The sequence below is a fragment of the Ranitomeya variabilis genome, chromosome 2 (genome assembly GCF_051348905.1).
Source record: "Ranitomeya variabilis isolate aRanVar5 chromosome 2, aRanVar5.hap1, whole genome shotgun sequence".
NCBI classification, from domain to species: Eukaryota; Metazoa; Chordata; class Amphibia; order Anura; family Dendrobatidae; genus Ranitomeya; species Ranitomeya variabilis.
In genome coordinates, this window is record NC_135233.1 from 1,024,626,115 (window position 1) to 1,024,647,315 (window position 21,201).

The 21,201-nt window shown below is 41.4% G+C and overlaps 1 protein-coding gene across 2 annotated transcripts in view; it reads left to right on the forward strand.

Moving 5' to 3' along the window:
- The window catches only part of SNTG2 (syntrophin gamma 2), a 778,898-nt gene that overhangs the window by 350,354 nt on the left and 407,343 nt on the right, over positions 1-21,201 (forward strand). For both annotated transcript variants that reach the window (XR_013221976.1, XM_077291344.1), the window contains exon 2: positions 8,867-9,004. Coding sequence is in view for 1 of the 2 variants with exons in the window: in XM_077291344.1 (XP_077147459.1) it covers positions 8,867-9,004 (138 nt within the window). In the remaining variant the exon portion in view is untranslated. The remainder of the gene's footprint in view (positions 1-8,866; positions 9,005-21,201) is intronic.

Consider the following 21,201-nt stretch of genomic DNA (forward strand, 5'->3'; position numbering starts at 1 on the left):
GGCTACGAAAAGGATCTTTGATGGCAAAAATGGACATTGAGTCCGCTTTTTGCTTGCTTCCGGTGCACCCTGAGACTTTTTATCTACTTGGTTGTTTTTGGGACGGCCAGTATTACGTGGATTGTTGTTTACCGATGGGTTGTTCTATCTCATGTTCCTATTTTGAAAAGTTTAGTTGTTTTATTGAATGGGTAGTGAGGGAGGAATCCGGATTGGATTCAGTTTTGCACTTTTTGGATGATTTGCTGGGCCAGCTGGATCCACTGTTTGTACTGTACTGCTTCGGACGGTCGAACAGGTGGCTTCTCACTGTGGTATTCCATTGGCCCCGGAGAAGACAAAGGGCCCCTCCACGGGTTTGAAATTTTGGGGAATTGAATAGGATTCAGTTAAGAAGTTGTCTTTTTCAGTTGTAGCGGGTAGGTTAGCAGGTTAGTGTTTTTCTTTAAACTCCTGGGTTGAAGGGATTTTACTAAGGATTTTTTGGTTTGTCAGGTGATGAAAGCGTTTCGGAGGAGTTCTCCGGTAAGGGATTGGAGGCGTCCGGTATCGTTTGAAATACTGGGGCAGCTGTTACTGTGCCATGATGTTGTGTGTCTGTCAGAATATGAATGCCAGCTGTTTGGGGCAGCCTTTGTTTTGGCATTCTTTGGTGCATTTAGGGTAAGTGAGCTGATGAGCAAGAATGTTAAATGTCATGGTGGCCTGCTATTACAGGATGTAGTGTGCGCAGAGGAGGCTGTACAGTGCTATCTGAGGTGGTCAAAGACTGATACAGCCAGTAGGGGTTGTTTGGTTAAATTGTGGGGAAAGGTCGGTTTGCTTGAATGCCCGGTGAGATGGGTTTCTTCGTTCTTAGAGGTGAGAGGTCCTGCATCGGGTTCCTTTTTGGTACATCAGGATAGCTTTGCGTTATCGGTGTATCAGTTTATTACCATTTTCAGGCGAGGACTGGCTCGTTGTGGTTTGAGTGTTTTAGAGCTTGGTTCTCATTCATTTCAGACTGGGGAGGCCACGGAGGCTGCTCGGTGGGGTTTCGGGGTTAAAGCGGTGAGAAAAATTGGTTGCTGGGAATCTGCAAGGTATCAGTCTTATGTTCTGCCCCATATGTTATACTGTAGGTCCTCCCTCCCCCCACCAATTTGTTTCAGAAGTTTGGTTGCCTTTTTAGCTTGTATAGTGTTTTTTTTTGTTACATTCTATCTTTTTGTTTTATGTTTCAGGACCCCCTCGGTTAATCTGAGTGTTAGGCCACTTGTACGTGTACTGGGGTGCTATTCGGGCCGACGCAAGACCGATGGGGCGTCAATTGGGCATACCGAAGGAGGTGGAGGTAGTATGGTGGATCGGTGTCAGGGGTTTGCTGTGGAGCCGGGTACTGCCCGAATTTCATTTTCATGCTACTTTGGATACGCCCCCAGATATACTCGTTTTGCATGTGGAGGGAATGACTTGGGCTCCAGAACATCTTGAGACTTGATCTGTGATATCTAGTTTGACTGCCTGAGACTTTTGGCATCCTACCTGGGTTTACTTTTAGTCTGGTCAAACATCATTGCGCGGTTGGCATGGAAACACGCCAGATCGGTCGAGCGGAAAAATAAAGCTCTGAGCAAAGTGAATAGGGAGGTTTCCCATTTTATTGCTTTGCATAGGGGGTTGTGGTGCACCATCGGGACCTGGAAGTTCCGTCCGGCAAATGTTAACGGTCAGATGAGGTCGATTTAAATGACATTGATGTAGATATGTGGGCTATAGCATTGATGGGGGAGTCGAAAAGGTTCTCTTGGTGTGGCGAGACTCACAGGCATAAGGAGTCATGCCTGTTCTCTGTAGTGGAAAAGGAGGGGGGTTTTGAAGGAGGTTGCTTACACCAAAGGAGGTCGGGGGAGCCCAAAGCAGGGATGGGTGACTCCTATCGGTGTTAAGCAGGTGTTTGAATTAAAATGGGTCCCTGCTGAGAGAGGCCTCAGCTGGATATTTTGGTATGAGCAATAATCAGCTGGGTCCCCCTGGGCAGATTGTGGTATGGCCGGGGGTGGCATGGTGGAGCTGTTTTGTTACAATTTTCCCAAAAATGGTTAAAGTATGGCCAACATTCAGCTGAGTCCCCCTGGGCCAGTTGTGGTGCGGCTGGGGGTGGCGTGGTGGAGCTGTTTGTTGCAATCTTCAAAATTTTGAGCCTTCAATTCCCCTCTTCCTTTGCAGAGACAAGAAATTTATATTGTTTGATGTTATTTAATGTTATTTATGTTTACATATTGTCAGGTCTTTTAATAAATTGGAGCAAATCGGTAGTTATGTCGATAGTGGATAATATAACAGTACCTGTGTTGTTTGGTTTAAAAGTAGTAAAAACATTTTTAATATTTGGGCATTGTAATTAAACAAAATCCAATTAAAGATCTTGGAGACAATACATACCCCCTCGAGGATAAGATTAAAAAAAAGTTTGATATATGGTCTCGACTCCCCCTATCTGTAGCAGGTAGAATTGGACTAATTAAAATGATAATCCTCCCAAAGTGTTTATATATGTTGGAACATGCATCAATTAAAGTCCCAAAGGGTTTCTTTAAAAAGATGCATAGCTTAATGGCAGCGTTTATCTGGGGCTCCTCTAGGCCTAAAGTAAATATTGGTTCTTTGCAAAGGCCCAAAAGAGAGGATGGATATGCGGTGCCTGACCTTTTTCTATATTATCTAGCTGGCCAACTATGATACTTAAAATATTGGATAGTCCATCATAAACTCAATAATGCAGAGGCTCATCTTATTCATTTTCTGGGGGGATACACACCATGGGCAATATTGGAAGTTTCATACAGACCAGATTTTTGAAAATCAAATTCTATTGTCATTTGAACAATTTCATATAAAATTTGGAATCCCTCATAGGGATTTTTATAGATATCTGCAGCTGAGACATGCTATAACAAACCAATTCCCGCTTCCCAGAATGTGAATATCTAGATATCCACTAATAGGAATATTGTCAACTCAGGGACCTATAGGTGTGATTTCCTCCCTGTAGACCTTTTTGTTACATTCCAAGATTGCTTCTACCCAGTTGGCTGTGGAGGTTACATGGAGCCACCTAATCCCCTCTATCACTGATGACCAGTGGAATGACGCACTGGAAGCGCAAACGATGGTGTCTCCAGTGGCAAGTAATACATTCAATTATATATATTCCACCAATCCTATTTAACCTCGAGTAGACTACATAGATTCGGTAGAAGAGTAAATGATGAATGTCATAGATGTGGGGAGGAGGGAGCAGATTTTTGGCATCTCATTTGGGATTGTAGAACTATAAGAAGATATTGGAAGGATATGATTTTTACACTAGAAAGGATTCTTGGGATACCTGTTGAATGTAATCGAGAGCTGTGTGTGTTGGGTGTTGTGGATGAAGAAATGTGGACTCATTATGGTAGAATATTTCTCAGAGAGGCTCTGTTTATGGCTAGGAAAGTGATAGCCCTGAGATGGATGGGGGGAAGGTCTGCGATTCACCCTTAACACACCTAGCCCCTGGTGCTGCGATTTCCTCAACCGCAAGACATGATCCCTAAGGTTTCTCTTTTTCAGTGCATGAACGTGATGCTCTATGTGGACTTAGGAATATTTGCTTTTTATAACCTGAACTGTTACATACTTAGAACCTTGATACAGAACTTCTTGGTTGATGGTGCAATGCTGCTGAGAATACGTTATGTTTAATGTTCTATTTTACTTATTTTATTTGTTTGCTTTGGTATTGAAAGTATGATTTTATCATTGATATTGTGGATGATGATTTGACGGATTACTCTGTTTCTACACTGCAATGTCACATGCCTGTTATATTTTGTGGAATCTTTCAATAAAAAGAGTTTAAAAAAAAACTACTGATCACATAGAAGTGGACGGAGCAGTGTCCTACATTACACCACTAATCCCATAGAAATGTGTCCCTGCTCTGACCACTTCAATGGGAGCAGGGGTTTAATGCATGACCCTGATCTGTCCATTTCTTTTGGAGCAGTGGTGTAATGAGTGACCCCGCTCTGTCCACTATATTACTACTCCCATATAAGTAGACAGCGGGGTCACACATTACACCACTACTCCCATAGGATTGGATGAAGCGGTGTCACACATTACACCACTGCTCCTTTAAAAATGTGTAACTGTGCTCTGTCCACTTCTATGGGTAAAGTGGTGAGGTAGAATATTTAAACAGAATAAATGTCCTTTAGATACATAATTTTAAAAGCCCCCTATATATAATAAACTTGAACCATTTACTGCCTTTCATGTGGCACTAAAGGGTGCTTAACCTAATGTAAATGAAAAGACCGACGTGGGATCCCCACCTTCCATTTTTTGTAACCAGGAAAGGTAAAGCAGACAGCTGGGAGCTTATATTATAAGGCTGGAAAGGTCCCTGGTTATTGAGCCCTTTCCAGCCTGAAAACACCAGCTTGCAGCTGACCAATAATTGGCACATCACATTAGATTAGCTCCACACTATAACGGCCCCAATATAATGCTCCACATTATAATGGTCCCGTATAGTGCCCCAAAGTATAATGGCTCCATATAGCGCACCACAGTGTAATGGCCCCATATAGTGTACCACAGTGTAATGGCCCCATATAGTGAGACAGTATAATGGCCTCACATAGTGCTCCACAGTATAATGACCATATATTGTGCACCACATTATAATGGTGTCATATAGTGTGCCGTACTATAACTGCTAAAACCACTATCAATCCTGAAAATTGTGATCTAGAACACCAAGTATTAGCTTTACAGCCTTGTTTTGAATGGAGGTGAGGTGTGCATGCTCAAACTTCATGCCATAAATTGTTTTTGAGACTGTTGGAGAAAACTGCACAATACTTTGCTATTTTATTATTCTCATTGAAAATGAATGGAGCAAAAGCTCAAGCATGCAAAACTCTGCTCCACTTTAGAGGAGGCTTAGCAGAGCCCCATTCCGAGGATCTAGAAAATCATTCTTGAGATTGCTGGAAGTGCAGCTACTGCAAGTTATCCACTATCGTATGTATGTTTTAAGAAATTTAAGAGATTTACATATCCTCCATTTAATGTTCAATTATTTTTATCATAGTTAGTGTCCTTTTGTATTATCAAAATTACATGGCAGTAGTAAGATCATTATTAAAAGACTGTAAAGTACTGTATCTATAAGATTTGGTCAGCTGGACTAGTTCTTCAACTGATGCTGTGATGGAAATATTCAATTTTACAATTTCCCTACGACATCATAGCAGGGAATATAAAAGCAATGCATAATTTTTGGTGATTTTAAAGAACGGCCCATATGATGTGCAGATGTTACGTGTCAAGCTGAATGTAAGACATGCTTTGCAACCACTTGTTACTCTGGGTGCTCCCTCAAATGTCCGAATTTGCTTATTGGGTATTTGACAACAAGTTTTTTAAAGTAAAAAATTGTTTTCATGTTATTACTTTGTCATCATATTTATATAGATTTGATTTGCAGGGAGATAGAACAGCAATATATATGTACAATGTATGATATTACACAATCAGAAAATGACCTATTATTTAAATCAGGTTTTTGTGTCATATGTTTTTTTTATATATTTATGGCATTTTTTGTACATATCACAAGCTGTATTAAAAAATAAAATAAAATAGGAAACAATTTTCACATTGGCCACTGGGCTTTTTTAGATTTTAACTTACTGTTTCAAGAAACAACATATGTGCAAAGCCACAATGGTCAGGCCCCATTCTATCTTTTGTATTGTGAAAATGATCTTATGAATTGATGAGGAAGCAGGGTAATATCATATATCACCTAATATGAATGCTGGATCCTGTGTTATCAGCTGTCTATAGGTGTGTTATAATCCTATCTATGGAGTCAAGCTTAAAACTCTTCCTGAAAGGACAGGGAGTTTGAGTCTAAATAAAATTCCCAGTGGTATTGTAAAATTGCAAAATTACAATTTTTTTTAATAAAGATTATGATATAAAAAAATTTGAAAACAAAATACAAACTTGATTTAAAGAATAGGTAATTTTCTGACAATACTTTCCGTTGAAAAACTTAAGTACCTTCGAAAAAAGATGAAATAGCATGAATCATGAGTGACAAACATTCCTAAAATGAAGTTTATGGACAAAGATATATAGCTATAATCTTGAAAAATGGCGATCAATGATTCATATTGCAAACAAAAGATGAATTTGATCATTCAGTGATCACTTTTGTATTAGCGAATATACTGCACTAACAACAAGTAATTTTCAACTAATTCCAATGATATTCCATTACAAACATCAATAGAAAATGAAAAGTGAATAACAATACATTTTCTCTAGGGAAGGAATGAAATGAAGGTCATCAACAGCAATAACACACTTGTTAAGTGAATGCCATATATTTTACATTATTTCCATACACATATACAGTAGCACACATATAATATGTTACATTATACACCAGACATTGACATTAATAAAAATGGACTTTATTACTCATCAGTATAACTAGAATGTTAATATGCTGCAGACAGATCATAACAGTTCTATCTTATACATTAATATATATATACCCGCGCTGTAGATTACAAAAAAAAAATCTATCTGTTGGTGAGAGTACAATATTTTGCATAGATCACTCAATATGCACTCTACCATCAGTCATCCAGTTTAAAATTAGTTGTTATGTTGCCTTTAAAAATATGTATGTTAATATTTACCGGGCGTTTTGTAGTCCAAGTCTCCTGAATTGGTATCCTCAATTCCCGCGTGTAGCACGGTCTGGATCCTCTAAATAGGCGAAATAATTGTACTTCCAACGTTCTCACGTTCTTTCCTTTTGCTCAAAAATATGAGGACCGGGTGAGAGAGATCTGTCCCGGCCGGTGATAGTCACCCCTTATCTCATTAATAGTGAGCCCGGATCTTCAGCGTGTGCCAGCGCTTCCACACACTTAATGCCGACGAGGCGCAGAGAAGCTGCAGGACCTCGTGTGACGTCACTATCACGTGATGTTACACGTGAGCGGCTGAAAACTGCACAAAGAACCGAAAAGGAGCTATCCAACGCGTTTCGAAGTCGGCGGACTTCTTCCTCAGGGATAGTGCAGTGCAAATGGAAGTAGTTTATATAGCCTGTAGCAAATAGAAGCGCATGACTTACTTATTAAACGCAAAAAGTTCAATCTCGCTATTCAGTCCATTTGGGATCAGAGTGTTCATTTCAAAAATCCATTGACTCTCCTCCCTGGACATCTTATGAATAAAGTTACCCTTCCGCCAATCCTTTTTGACAACTTTAATCCCAGTAATTACAATGTCCTTTATAGAGCCATCATGATATTCTTTAAAGTGCTGTGATAGGGGGTGACCCGAGAATTTTTTATTTATATTTCGTAGATGTTCCCCTATACGCACAGTTAAAGGGCGTATGGTCCGCCCAATATACAGTTTGTCACACGGACATTTGATGCCATAAATTACTCCACGGGTGGAGCAGGTGATAAAGTCTTTAATTTCTGCTGTATTACCTTTATAGATAATGTTGGATTGTTTTTTCGTTTTTAATTCTCTACAAGGTAAACACTTTTTGCATGGAAAAAAACCAGCCGAATTTTGCACTACAAGGGGTGATTTTGTGAGTGTGGGTTGGCGAACAATTGGAGCTATAATGCTCCCCAAATTCTTGGCCTTCCTATACACGAGCCTTGGGCGTTTGATTAATATATTGCCAATCACCTTATCATCCTTGAGTAAACCCCAATGTTTGTTAACTATTTTTTTTTAAAAATGACTATTGGAGTTATATGGCATTATTATGGGAATTCCTTCCTCTTCCATATTATTACTTTTATTTCTTTTTGGTTCAAGTAATTTCTTTCTTGATTGTTTATCCACCTGTTCCTTAACCCGTATTAGAGTCTCTTTATTGTAGCCTTTATGACAAAATTTCTCTATTAGGATATTTGACTCCTTAATGAAATCTTCTTGTTTGGAGCAATTTCTATAAGTCCTTATAAATTGGCTCTTAGGGACGTTCAAGAGCCAACTGGGTAAATGGCAGCTCTTTAGTGAGATATAGTTGTTCGAATCAGTTGGTTTATGATATAGACTGGTTTGTATCCTATTCCCCTCAATAAAAATCTTTAAATCTAAAAAATTAATTTCTTTATTATTAATATTAGCAGTAAAATTTAAAAAATAACTATTTTTATTAAGATCATTAATAAAATCAGATAATAAAACGGGACCCCCTGCCCAAATAAAGACTATGTCATCTATAAAACGCTGCCATAGGACCAGGTTCGCCGGTAGGAGTCCACCTTGGTAGATGTGGTCCTCCTCCCACTTGCCAACATACAGATTAGCATAGCTGGGTGCGAACCTGGTACCCATGGCAGTGCCCCACCTCTGGGAATAGTAGTTCTTGCAAACAAAAGATGAATTTGATCATTCAGTGATCACTTTTGTATTAGCGAATATACTGCACTAACAACAAGTAATTTTCAACTAATTCCAATGATATTCCATTACAAACATCAATAGAAAATGAAAAGTGAATAACAATACATTTTCTCTAGGGAAGGAATGAAATGAAGGTCATCAACAGCAATAACACACTTGTTAAGTGAATGCCATATATTTTACATTATTTCCATACACATATACAGTAGCACACATATAATATGTTACATTATACACCAGACATTGACATTAATAAAAATGGACTTTATTACTCATCAGTATAACTAGAATGTTAATATGCTGCAGACAGATCATAACAGTTCTATCTTATACATTGTCTTATCTATTCTATCTATCTGTATCTTGTTCACAGACTAAAACTGGTTTCGCACAACTGTATAATGAAGGTTCAGATAATGCCTGTGATGTACGACTCAGACTTACCAAGGAAGCATTGACAGTCCAAAAGCAAGACATCGTCTGCATTGGTGGACACAAGGAGAGTTCAAATGTAAGTGCTCTACAGAATAAACTGCACAAAAATCTGTAGCATATCCCCAATGCTTTCAACTAGTACTTACATATTCTTTTATATTTAAAGAAATTTTTTAATCATATTATGAAGACCTACCATGTGGGACAGCTGTACATGCTGGCCAATCCATAGGCTGCATGTATCAGACATTGGCAGGATAATCTCAGCCAGGTATACTTAACACTGAAATGATGTGGCGTTTCAGAGAAAAATATTCTTTGGAGTCCACCAGGGACTGAGCTGCATGGGAAAGTGGTCAGACAGGTTTGTCCCTGGTGGCTGCTCCCAACCCACTGCCACCAGCTGCCCTGGAGTGACAGGTCTCTCCCTATACACGAACATAGGAAGAGACCTGTCAATCCTGTGCCTCAGCAGAGAGAACATTTTACGTAAGACTAGAAATTGGGTACAAAAAATTCAAAAGTTGATCTGAAGTGGAGCCTTGATTATGGTACAAGCACAGAGAGTGTGGTTCCTTATATTTTGTCAGACCCACCAGGTATAGAGATTGAATACTGTACAGCAGGAATAGTCACAACATTTGCACAATGCCCAATCTCAAGCCATGGGACTTGATGTATGAATGTTCTGTAGGAAAATTGATCTTGTGCAAGCTTAGATGTCCACTAGGGTCTGCTCTACCATTATATTGATAGTATCAAGTCAACTAGTTGCTGGCCTTCCTCTTCGCCTTGTTCCTTCATTTTTTACGACCATGTGTCCAAAGTATGTATATAATAACTTGGTGATCCTTGCTTTGAGTGACTTGCCTGGATTGATTTTTTCAATAACTGATTTGCTTTCTCTTCTTGCCATCAATCGTATTGATAACATCCTTCTCCAGCACCACATTTCAAAGTCGTCTATTATTCTTCTGTCTTGTTTCTTTATTGTTCAGGTTTCGCATCTTGTATGCTACCACAGAAAAGACCAAGCTATGTACAAGCTGTGTCTTCATTGGTAGTGAAATGTTCCTTGACTTGAAGACGCTGTCCAGTGACTATATTATTGATTTGCCCATAGCTATTCTCATACTGACTTCCGGTGTCTCGCTGCATCTAGAGTGATCATCGATTTAAGTAGGATGAAGTCCTATAAAACTTCTAATTCAGGGCTGTCCATCTCAAATGTATCACAGCCGTACTTGGCAGTATTCAATATCTTTGTCTTCTTTATGTTGAGTAGCAGAGCCATATTCAAGCTTTCCATCTTGACATTTCATAATCAGTCCTTTATTCCATCTACACTTGTTGCTATCAATTTTTTATCATCTGCGTATTTAAAAATGTTGATGATTCAATCAGCGATTTTGATTCCTTCTGCTTAGATCAGCCTTCTGGAAAATAGCTTCTGCATATAAATTGAAGAGAAATGGTGGCAGGATGCAGCCTTGTCTGATGCCTCACTCTACTTTGAACCATGCCACTTTGCCTTATTTAGTTTGGGCCGTTGCTTCCTTGTTGATGTAAAGGTTCCTAATGAGACTAGTCAGATGGTTTGGCACACCCATATCCTTCACGGTATTCCAAAGTTTCTGGTGATCCTCAAAGTTGAAGGCTTTGTTGTAGTTGATGAAACAAAAATAGATCTCCTTGTTGTATTCTCTGGCCTTTTCCATTATCCGTGTAATGTTAGCAGTAACATCTCTTGTTCCTCTGTACTTTATAAATCTTGCTTGTTCCTCTGTCAGCTCTTTGTCAAAGTAAGGCTGTAACCATCTTTGTAGGCTCTCCAGTAGTATTTTGCTGGCATGAGGTATGAGCACAATAGTCCTACAGTTTCCACAGTCGGCAGCATCTCCCTTCTTCAAAACAGGAATAAACATGGATCTTGTCCAGTCCTTGAGGAATTTAAACGTTCTCCATATCTGTTGGCACATGTATGTATTGACATCAACTGCTGCTTCAGAACACTTTATTTTTGTCTATTGGACTATCCCAATAGATAAGTGGAATATAAAGAATTGAATATACTGACTGATGTGAACAAGGACTGATATTCTATTTCATAAGAAAAGACTCAGTAGTAGAAATCTTTTATTAATTTAAATCCCAGCATGTTAGGATAAGCGTGGATTCCAGGGTGCTGACCTAATTTGGATAAACAAAGGGACCACTACAGGAAAATTTTCAATCATGACTGAGACCACCCACTGAACTTCTAAACCTATAGTAAGCAGGCTACCTTTTCGAAATGGTGGGAAATTTATAAAAATGTGGTATATCCTTGATTTTAGGTGTCTCTACATACTTGTCACCCATCATAATCTCTCAGTTCTCTAGAACATAAAGTCAAGTACAATTATGCTTTAGTAATTCAATTATATTACGAGATTATTTTCTTCTACAATGCATTATCTCTGAATCTCTTTACATCTTTCTCCGGCTAAGCTTTCCAATTTTATTGTACTACTTTGCTTTATTTCTCCATTCAATGCTTTAAATGAAATCAAAAAGTTGTCTTTTAACATTATTTTCTCTGAAAGTAAAAATTGTCACCTAACATAGATAAATAACACAAGTTGATGATTTATATCTATTTCTCACAATGTCATTTCATATTACTGTTCTCTATTGATGGTATTATGTAGAATTAAACAGGTTATCAAAGTCAGCTCTTCATGGTCAGATGGATCTGTAAAAATATGTACTATGAAGAGAAAAGAACAAGAACAATCAGTACTTTAAAATTTCATAAAAAAATAATATGCCTAAAAACAGATAACAATGAATACACACAGAACCATGTTTTAAATTAGTTTAGATATTCATGATAGTCATCAAGAACTTTAGACCCAATTAATAATTTGCGTTTTTTAAGCCAATTTTTGTTTTTGTCTTGCAATATATTGCTATTTTTTTTAACAAAATTCTTTGTGATAGAATACGCAGGGTCAGGAGTTTTGAGCCTTTAAAAAGAGCAAAAAGTCACATGATCCGTTAAAACATAATACACAGCTCTAACATTGTGCAAACAATTTTGACATGGAAAAAAATAGCTCAAAGTGGGACATAAGTACATTTGCGCAAAAAAATGAGCCAGTTAAAAACATCAAAATTTTAAGAACCACATTCACAATGGTGCACACAGAAAAAAAGGAATGGAGAAGTAGAAAATAGACTTCAAGTTAAACACAATCTAGCCCTTTCATCCCCAGGCCATTTTCATTTTTTTCATCTTTGTTTTTTTATCCCCTTAATCCAAGAGCCATAACCATTAGTATAGCCTTATGAGGGCTTGTTTTTTGCAGGACAAGTTACACTTTTTAATTATTCCATTTATTTTACCATATAATCTACTAAAAATGGGAAACAAATTCCAAGGGCAGTGAAATTGCAAAAAAAAGTTCAATGCCAAAATTGTATTTTGAGTTTTTTTTATTTACTATGTTAATTATATGGCAAAACTGATCTGGCATTATGAATTTCCAGGTCAGTATGAGTATGCAGATACCAAACATATATAGTATTTTTTGTTAAGTGGTGAAAAAAAGTCGAAAATTTGTATAAAATAAAATTTTTGCTTTTGTCGCCATTTCTTTGCGACTTGCAGCATTTTCATTTTTTGGGATATGGGGCCATGTCAGGGTTTATTTTTTGCGCCTTGAGCTGATGTTTTTACTGATGGCGTTTTGGGGCAGATACAATGTTTTGATCTCCTCTTATTGAATTTTTTTGCAATGTTGCAATGGCCAAAAGAACGTATTTCTGGAGTTTCGAGTTTTTTCTCGTTACGCTGTTTACCGATTAGATTACGATATGATACGATACGATACGATACACTTTATTGATCCTGGGGGAAATTACGGTATTACAGCAGCAATACAAACAGCAGTACAAAAAATATTAGGACACAAATCTTGCACAAGTATACCAACATTACATAACAAATAAATGTGGGTGGTTCAGGTATATACGTCACTGTTAATTGACATTAGTACACCTGCAATCAGTCGTTGTCTACCACTCTTAGGAAATTATTATACATCCCCATAGCAGTAGGTACAAATGATTTCCTGAATTTCTCCTTCTTAGGCCAGTCTCACACGTCCAGATAATTTCGGTACTGGAAAAATCGGTACCGGAGTTATCCGTGTCAGTGTGTCCGTGTGCTCATGTGGCACATCAGTGTGGCACACGTGCAGCAGCTGTGTGCTGCCCATGTGCCGACTGAGTACCACACGGACCGTGCAGGAGACAGCGCTACAGTAAGCGCTGTCCCCTGCTTTGGGTGCTGAAGCCGGAATTTATTCCTTCTTCCCAGCAGCGTTCGCTGGAGAGAAGGAATGAAAAATCATTGTTTTTTTTTGTGGTTAAAATAAAGTTCCCTGTAACCTCCCCCCTCCCACCACCTGTGCACCAGCCCGCTGGAAATAAAATACTCACCCAGCTCCCTCGATGCTTCCTCTCAGCATCGCAGCTTGTCCTGTATGAGCGGTCACGTGGTGTCACTCATTACAGTGATGAATATGCAGCTCCACCCCTATGGGAGGTGGAGCCGCATATTCATCCCTGTAATGAGCGGCACCGCTCATACAGGACAAGCTGCGATGCTGAGAGTAAGCATTGAGGGAGCTGGGTGAGTATTTTAATGCCAGCGGGCGGGCGCACAGGGGGTGGGAAGGGGGAGGTGACAAGGATCATTATTTTAAACACAAAAATAATAAAAAAACATTGATTTTTCATTCCTTCTCTCCAGCGAACGCTGCTGGGGAGAAGAAATGAATGGCGGCTTCAGCACCACATGCTGGGGGGACAGCGCTTACTGTAGCACTGTCTCCTGCACAGCACACGGATGGCACACGGACAGCATCCATGTGCGGTACGTGTTTACACGGACCCATTGACTTTAATGGGTCCGTGTGATCCGTGCACTCCCACGAACACTGACATGTCTCCGTGCTTTTCACACAGACACACGGTCCGTGAAAACACGCTGACATGTGCAGAGACACATTGATTTTAATCAATTTTAATCAATTTTAAGTGAGTCAGTGTCTCCGGTACATGAGAAAACTGTCACCACACGTACCGGAGGCACTGACGTGTGAAACCAGCCTTACACCTTAGTAGGATTAGGCGGCTGCTGAATGTGCTCCTCTGCTTCAAGAACAGCTCGTATAGTGGGTGTGTATTATTGATCATTATAGCCCTACACTTCTTCTGAATTTATTTTATATTTATTTTATATTTTAAAAGATCGGACATTTCTGAATGCCAAATACTAAATGTGTGTATTTTTTTAGTTTTAATATTTGTATTACTTTCAATGGGGCAAAAGGAAGGTTACTTGAACTTTCATTTTTTTTTTTTTTTTATATTTCTAAAAACATTTTTCTTACTTTTACTGTATCTGTCAGCCCCCTGAAGGAATTTGAACATGTGATCTTCTGATCACTTGTACTTTACAAAGCATTGTATGAGCCATGGGCCTGCATTCATAATGACCAGCACAGGGGTCATCAGCAGATCCCCGGCTGTCATGACAACTCATCAGCACCCCACAATCATGGGCATGTTGATGGGAGTGTGGAATAATGTGCGCCCCTGTCAACGCATGTTAAATCCCAGATTTACAATGGGATTTAAAAGGTTAACATTAAATCAGTCATCAAGTGTGGGGACAGATGTGGGCTCAGCACATGAGCCTGCATCAAAGACAGAGACATGACATATGATGTAATTATGTTGTGAAGGGAATAAAAAGAGACTTTAGTGCAAAACAATAAAACAGCCTTAAACCCTTAAAGGGAACCTGTCACCCCCCCAGGGCCTGTAAAGGTAAAAGAAGCACCTTCAGCAGCACTAAGGCTCACTGCGCAGGTGCCAGATTCTCAACCCCGCAGTGTGAATAATTTATAACACAATGCGAGGCGGTATCTGAGGCCTGTGCTACATGCAGGCGCGATCTCCATACATCAGTTGATGTAAGTTCCAGAGCAGCATGCACGGCGCATGCCTGAAAAATGAGAGCACAGCACAAGTGCCTGTGACGTGAGGAGACACAGAGGAGGCGGTGCTCGGAGGCAAGACGGGAGATGATGGACAGATGCGAGGTGCTTGAGTCAGGGGAGAAAGCGTACCCCCCGGACTCAATAAAGGTATGGCGCCAAATTTATGAAAGTCATTATTTCTGCGGTAATAGGGATAGAAAACATAACAGCCACCTTCACAGAATGCAGTCTTAGTGCTGCAGAAGGTAGCTCTTTTGTCTTAACAGGCCCTGGGGGGGTGACAGGTTCCCTTTAAGAACTGGTGATATACCTTTTAAAGACGGTCATTAAAGAGCTGTAAATAAGCATTGCTCAGGATTAAATGAATAGGGACCCGACAGGATACCCAGGAGGCACGGTGGCAACTTGTGGAGGCCAGGGCGTGCTAGAGTCCTTGTAAAAAGCCTCAGGCTACCAGTCATACAGGTTTGTCCTATCCATCTGGGGGACAGAGAAAGAGACATAACATCTAGAACATCTACAACAGTTGTGAGGACCTTATGAGAGGCTCAGCAGTAAGGTACTACAACACCCAGGTGCTAGAGGAAGGCTACTGATTTCCACCTGGATAAGGGGACTCTGGATTTGCCTCCAGACCGGCCGGACTCTGCCTACCCTTTGATCTGGTGCTCTGGACTGTGGATGCTGAAGCCTTCAGTAAGAAGGTAAAGAGACTGCAACCTTGTGTCCTCGTTCTTCACTGCGCCTCTCACCATCCACCATCTACACACTGGGAAGCCCTGGGGACTAGTGTTGAGCTTTCCGATACCGCAAGTATCGGGTATCGGCCGATATTTGCTGTATCGGAATTCCGATACCGAGTTCCGATATTTTTGTGATATCGGAAATCGGAATCGGAAGTTCCCAGTGTATGGTTCCCAGGGTCTGGAGGAGAAGAGACTCTCCTTCAGGCCCTGGGATCCATATTCATGTAAAAAATAAAGAATTAAAATAAAAAATATGGATATACTCACCCCTCCGGCGGCCCCAGGACCTTAGCGATGTAACCGGCAGCCTCCGTTCCTAAGAATGTAGTGAGTTTAGGGCCTGCGATGACTTCGCGGCTTGTGATTGGTCGCATGAGCAGTCACATGAGCGGTCACGTGACCAATCACAAGCCGCGACGTCATCAAAGGTCATTCACTCCTCATTCTTAGGAACAGAGGCTGCCGGTTACATCGCTAAGGTCCAGGGGCCGCCTGAGGGGTGAGTATATCCATATTTTTTATTTTAATTATTTATTTTTTACATGAATATGGATCCCAGGGCCTGACGGAGAGTTTCCTCTCCTTCAGACCCTGGGAACCATCCAGGATAGCTTCCGATACTTGTGACTCATTGACTTGCATTGGTATCGGGTATCGGTATCGGCGATATCCGATATTTTGTGGATATCGGCCGATCCCATCCGATACCAATACCTTTGAGTATCGGAAGGTATCGCTCAACACTACTGGGGACACATATCACCTGTGGGAAGGTATACCATCTAGCTGCGACAACATCACCCCAGTGGACCCCTAAGCAGCGTCGGTCACCCTGACCGAATACCACAGGTGGCGTCACAAACATTTTCCCTTTAAAGACCTTTTCCCCCCTTTTACTACAGACGTCCCTAGGGCCACGGACCGGGTCAGCCACCGTGACATCCCCCTTGAGAACCGAAGGACCCGGTACTGAGTTCCCCACTGCCCACGGGGGCGCTACTGTTGTGGATTCTGTTTTTGGGCTCCCTCTGGTGGTTACAACTGGTACTGGGTGACTTTGGTGGGTTGCGGTTTCTGGTTTCCACCTGTCCATCAGTGGCTGGGTGTTTCCTATTTAACCTGGCTTTCCTGTCATTCCCTTGCCAGCTATCAATGTATCAGTGTGTGTCTCTGTTACCTGCTCCTAGGCCTTCAAGACAAGCTAAGTCTGTATTTCCCTGTTTCATGATTGCTTTCATGTTTTTTAGTCCAGCTTGCAGATATGTAATTCTCTGCTGCTGGTTGCTCTAGTGGGCTGAAATTACCACTCATGTACCATGAGTTGGCACATGAGTTCAAGTAATTTCAGGATGGTATTTTGAAGGGTTTTTCAGCTGACCGCGCAGTTCACCTTTTGTATCCTCTGCTATCTAGCTTAAGCGGGCCTCATTTTGCTGAATCTGTTTTCATAACTACGTTTGTGCCTTCCTCTCATTTCACCGTCATTATATGTGGGAGGCTGCTATCTCTGTGGGAATATTTCTCTGGAGGCAAGTGAGGTCTGTTATTCTTCTGATAGGGGAAGCTAGATCTCCGGCTGGCGCGAGACGTCTAGGGGCCCCCCAGGAACGTCCCCCGGCTACTGTTAGTTGAGTGTTGAGGTTCAGGATCGCGGTCAGCTCAGGTTCCATCACCCTAGAGCTCGTCCTGTTTTTGCCCGTGTTATGTTGACAAATTCCCTGCCATTGGGAATCATGACAGTATAGCCGGCCCACAAAGTGTTAATTGTTTGGGCTGAAGCAGGAGAAAAAGAAGCGTTGAAGGGAATTTTTTTTTTTTTTTCCCCTCAGAGTTTTGCTGCCTAGCCCTTAATTGCTGTCTAGCTGCTTCTTACCTCCTCTTAACCCTTGAATGGCTCTGACCTTAGCTGTTTAACATGGATGTCCAGAGTTTGGCTTCCAGCCTGAATAATCTTGCTGTAAAAGTTCAAAATATACAGGATTTTGTTGTTCACACTCCTATGTCTGAACCTAGAATTCCTATTCCAGAGTTTTTTTCTGGAGATAGATCTACCGTCCTGAATTTCAGGAACAATTGCAAATTGTTTCTTTCTTTGAAATCTCGCTCCTCTGGAGACCCTGCTCAGCAGGTCAAGATTGTAATATCTTTCCTGCGGGGCGACCCTCAGAATTGGGCATTTGCATTGGCACCAGGGGATCCTGCATTGCTCAGTGTGGATGCGTTTTTTCTGGCACTGGGATTGCTCTATGAGGAACCTAACCTGGAGATTCAGGCTGAAAAGGCTTTATTGGCCCTCTCTCAGGGGCATGATGAAGCGGAAGTATATTGTCAAAAATTTCGGAAATGGTCGGTGCTTACTCAGTGGAATGAGTGCGCCCTGGCTGCAAACTTCAGAGATGGTCTTTCTGAGGCCATTAAGGATATTATGGTGGGGTTCCCAGCGCCTACAGGTCTGAATGAGTCTATGACTATGGCCATTCAGATTGATCGGCGTTTACGGGAGCGCAAACCTGTGCACCAGTTGGCGGTGTCTTCTGAACAGGCACCTGAGACTATGCAATGTGATAGAATTCAGTCCAGAAGTGAACGGCAAAATTATAGGCGGAAAAATGGATTGTGTTTTTATTGTGGTGATTCAGCTCATGTTATATCAGCATGCTCTAAACGCACAAAAAAGGTTGATAAATCTTTTGCTGTTAGTACTCTGCAGTCTAAGTTCATTTTGTCTGTAACTCTGATTTGTTCACTGTCATCCATTTCCGTCGATGCCTATGTGGACTCGGGCGCTGCCCTGAGTCTTATGGATTGGTCTTTTGCCAAACGCTGCGGTTTTAGTCTGGAGCCTCTGGAAGTTCCTATTCCTTTGAAGGGAATTGACTCTACACCATTGGCTATGAATAAACCACAGTACTGGACACAAGTGACCATGCGCATGACTCCCGTTCATCAGGAGGTGATTCGCTTCCTTGTACTGTATAATTTACATGATGTACTAGTGCTTGGTCTGCCATGGTTACAAACTCATAATCCAGTCCTGGATTGGAAAACAATGTCTGTGTTAAGCTGGGGATGTCAGGGGGTTCATGATGATGCACCTCTGATTTCAATTGCTTAATCTACTCCTTCTGAGGTCCCTGCGTTTTTGTCTGACTATCGGGATGTTTTTGAGGAGCCTAAGCTCAATTCGCTCCCTCCTCATAGGGATTGTGACTGTGCTATAGAATTAATTCCTAGCAGTAAGTTCCCTAAGGGTCGTTTATTTAATCTGTCAGTGCCAGAGCATACTGCTATGCGGAATTATATTAAGGAGTCCTTGGAAAAGGGACATATTCGTCCATCTTCGTCCCCTCTGGGAGCAGGTTTTTTTTTCGTGGCTAAAAAAGATGGTTCCCTGAGGCCTTGTATAGATTATCGCCTTCTGAATAAGATTACAGTCAAATATCAGTATCCATTGCCATTATTGACTGATTTGTTTGCTCGCATTAAGGGGGCTAGGTGGTTCACTAAGATAGATCTTCGCGGTGCGTATAATCTTGTGCGGATAAAGCAGGGTGATGAGTGGAAAACCGCATTTAATACGCCTGAGGGCCATTTTGAGTATTTGGTAATGCCTTTTGGACTTTCTAATGCTCCTTCAGTCTTTCAGTCCTTTATGCACAATATTTTCCGTGAATATCTGGATAAGTTTATGATTGTGTATTTGGATGATATTTTGGTGTTTTCTGATGACTGGGAGTCTCATGTTCTACAGGTCAGGAAGGTGTTTCAAGTCCTGCGGGCCAATTCTCTGTTTGTGAAGGGCTCAAAATGTCTCTTCGGAGTCCAGAAGATTTCTTTTTTGGGGTACATTTTTTCTCCTTCTACTATTGAGATGGATCCCATCAAGGTTCAGGCAATTTGTGACTGGACACAACCTACATCTGTTAAGAGTCTTCAGAAGTTCTTGGGTTTTGCTAATTTTTATCGTCGGTTCATTTCTAATTTTTCCAGTGTTGTTAAACCTTTGACTGATTTGACTAAAAAGGGTGCTGATGTTGCTAATTGGTCTCCTGCGGCTGTGGAGGCCTTTCAGGAACTTAAGCGCCGGTTTTCTTCTGCTCCTGTGTTATGTCAACCAGATGTTTCACTTCCTTTTCAAGTTGAGGTTGATGCTTCCGAGATTGGAGCGGGGGCGGTTTTGTCACAGAGAAGTTCCGATGGCTCGGTGATGAAGCCATGTGCGTTCTTTTCTAGAAAATTCTCGCCCGCCGAGCGCAATTATGATGTGGGTAATCGGGAGCTTTTGGCCATGAAGTGGGCATTTGAGGAGTGGCGTCATTGGCTTGAGGGTGCTAGACATCGTGTGGTGGTCTTGACTGATCACAAAAATCTGATTTACCTTGAGTCTGCCAGGCATTTGAATCCTAGACAGGCTCGTTGGTCGTTGTTTTTTTCTCGTTTCAATTTTGTGGTTTCATACTTGCCAGGTTCAAAGAATGTGAAGGCAGATGCTCTTTCCAGGAGTTTTGTGCCTGACTCTCCTGGAGACTCTGGGCCTACTGGCATCCTTAGGGATGGGGTAATATTGTCCGCCGTCTCCCCAGACTTGCGACGGGCATTGCAGGAGTTTCAGGCGGATAAACCTGATCGGTGTCCACCAGAAAGACTGTTTGTTCTGGATGATTGGACCAGTAGAGTCATCTCCGAGGTCCATTCTTCTGTGTTGGCTGGTCATCCTAGAATATTTGGTACTAGAGACTTGGTGGCCAGGTCTTTTTGGTGGCCTTCCTTGTCAAGGGATGTGCGCACCTTCATGCAGTCTTGTGAAGTGTGTGCTCGGGCTAAGCCTTGCTGTTCTCGGGCCAGTGGGTTGTTGTTATCCTTGCCTATTCCGAAGAGGCCTTGGACGCACATTTCCATGGATTTTATTTCAGATCTCCCTGTCTCACAGAAAATGTCCGTTATCTGGGTTGTGTGTGACCGCTTTTCTAAGATGGTTCATTTGGTACCCTTGCCTAAGTTGCCTTCCTCCTCTGAGTTGGTCCCTTTGTTTTTTCAGAACGTGGTTCGTTTGCATGGGATTCCGGAGAATATCGTTTCGGACAGGGGATCCCAGTTTGTGTCTAGATTTTGGCGGACGTTTTGTGCTAAGATGGGCATTAATTTGTCTTTCTCGTCTGCATTCCATCCTCAGACGAATGGCCAGACGGAGCGAACTAATCAGACCTTGGAAACTTATTTAAGGTGTTTTGTTTCTGCTGATCAAGATGACTGGGTTGCCTTTTTGCCACTGGCCGAATTTGCCCTTAATAATCGGGCTAGTTCTGCTACTTTGGTTTCTCCTTTCTTTTGTAATTCGGGGTTTCATCCTCGTTTTTCCTCTGGTCAGGTGGAGCCTTCGGATTGTCCTGGAGTGGACGTGGTGGTGGATAGGTTACATCAGATTTGGAATCAGGTGGTGGACAATTTGAAGTTGTCTCAGGAGAAGGCTCAGC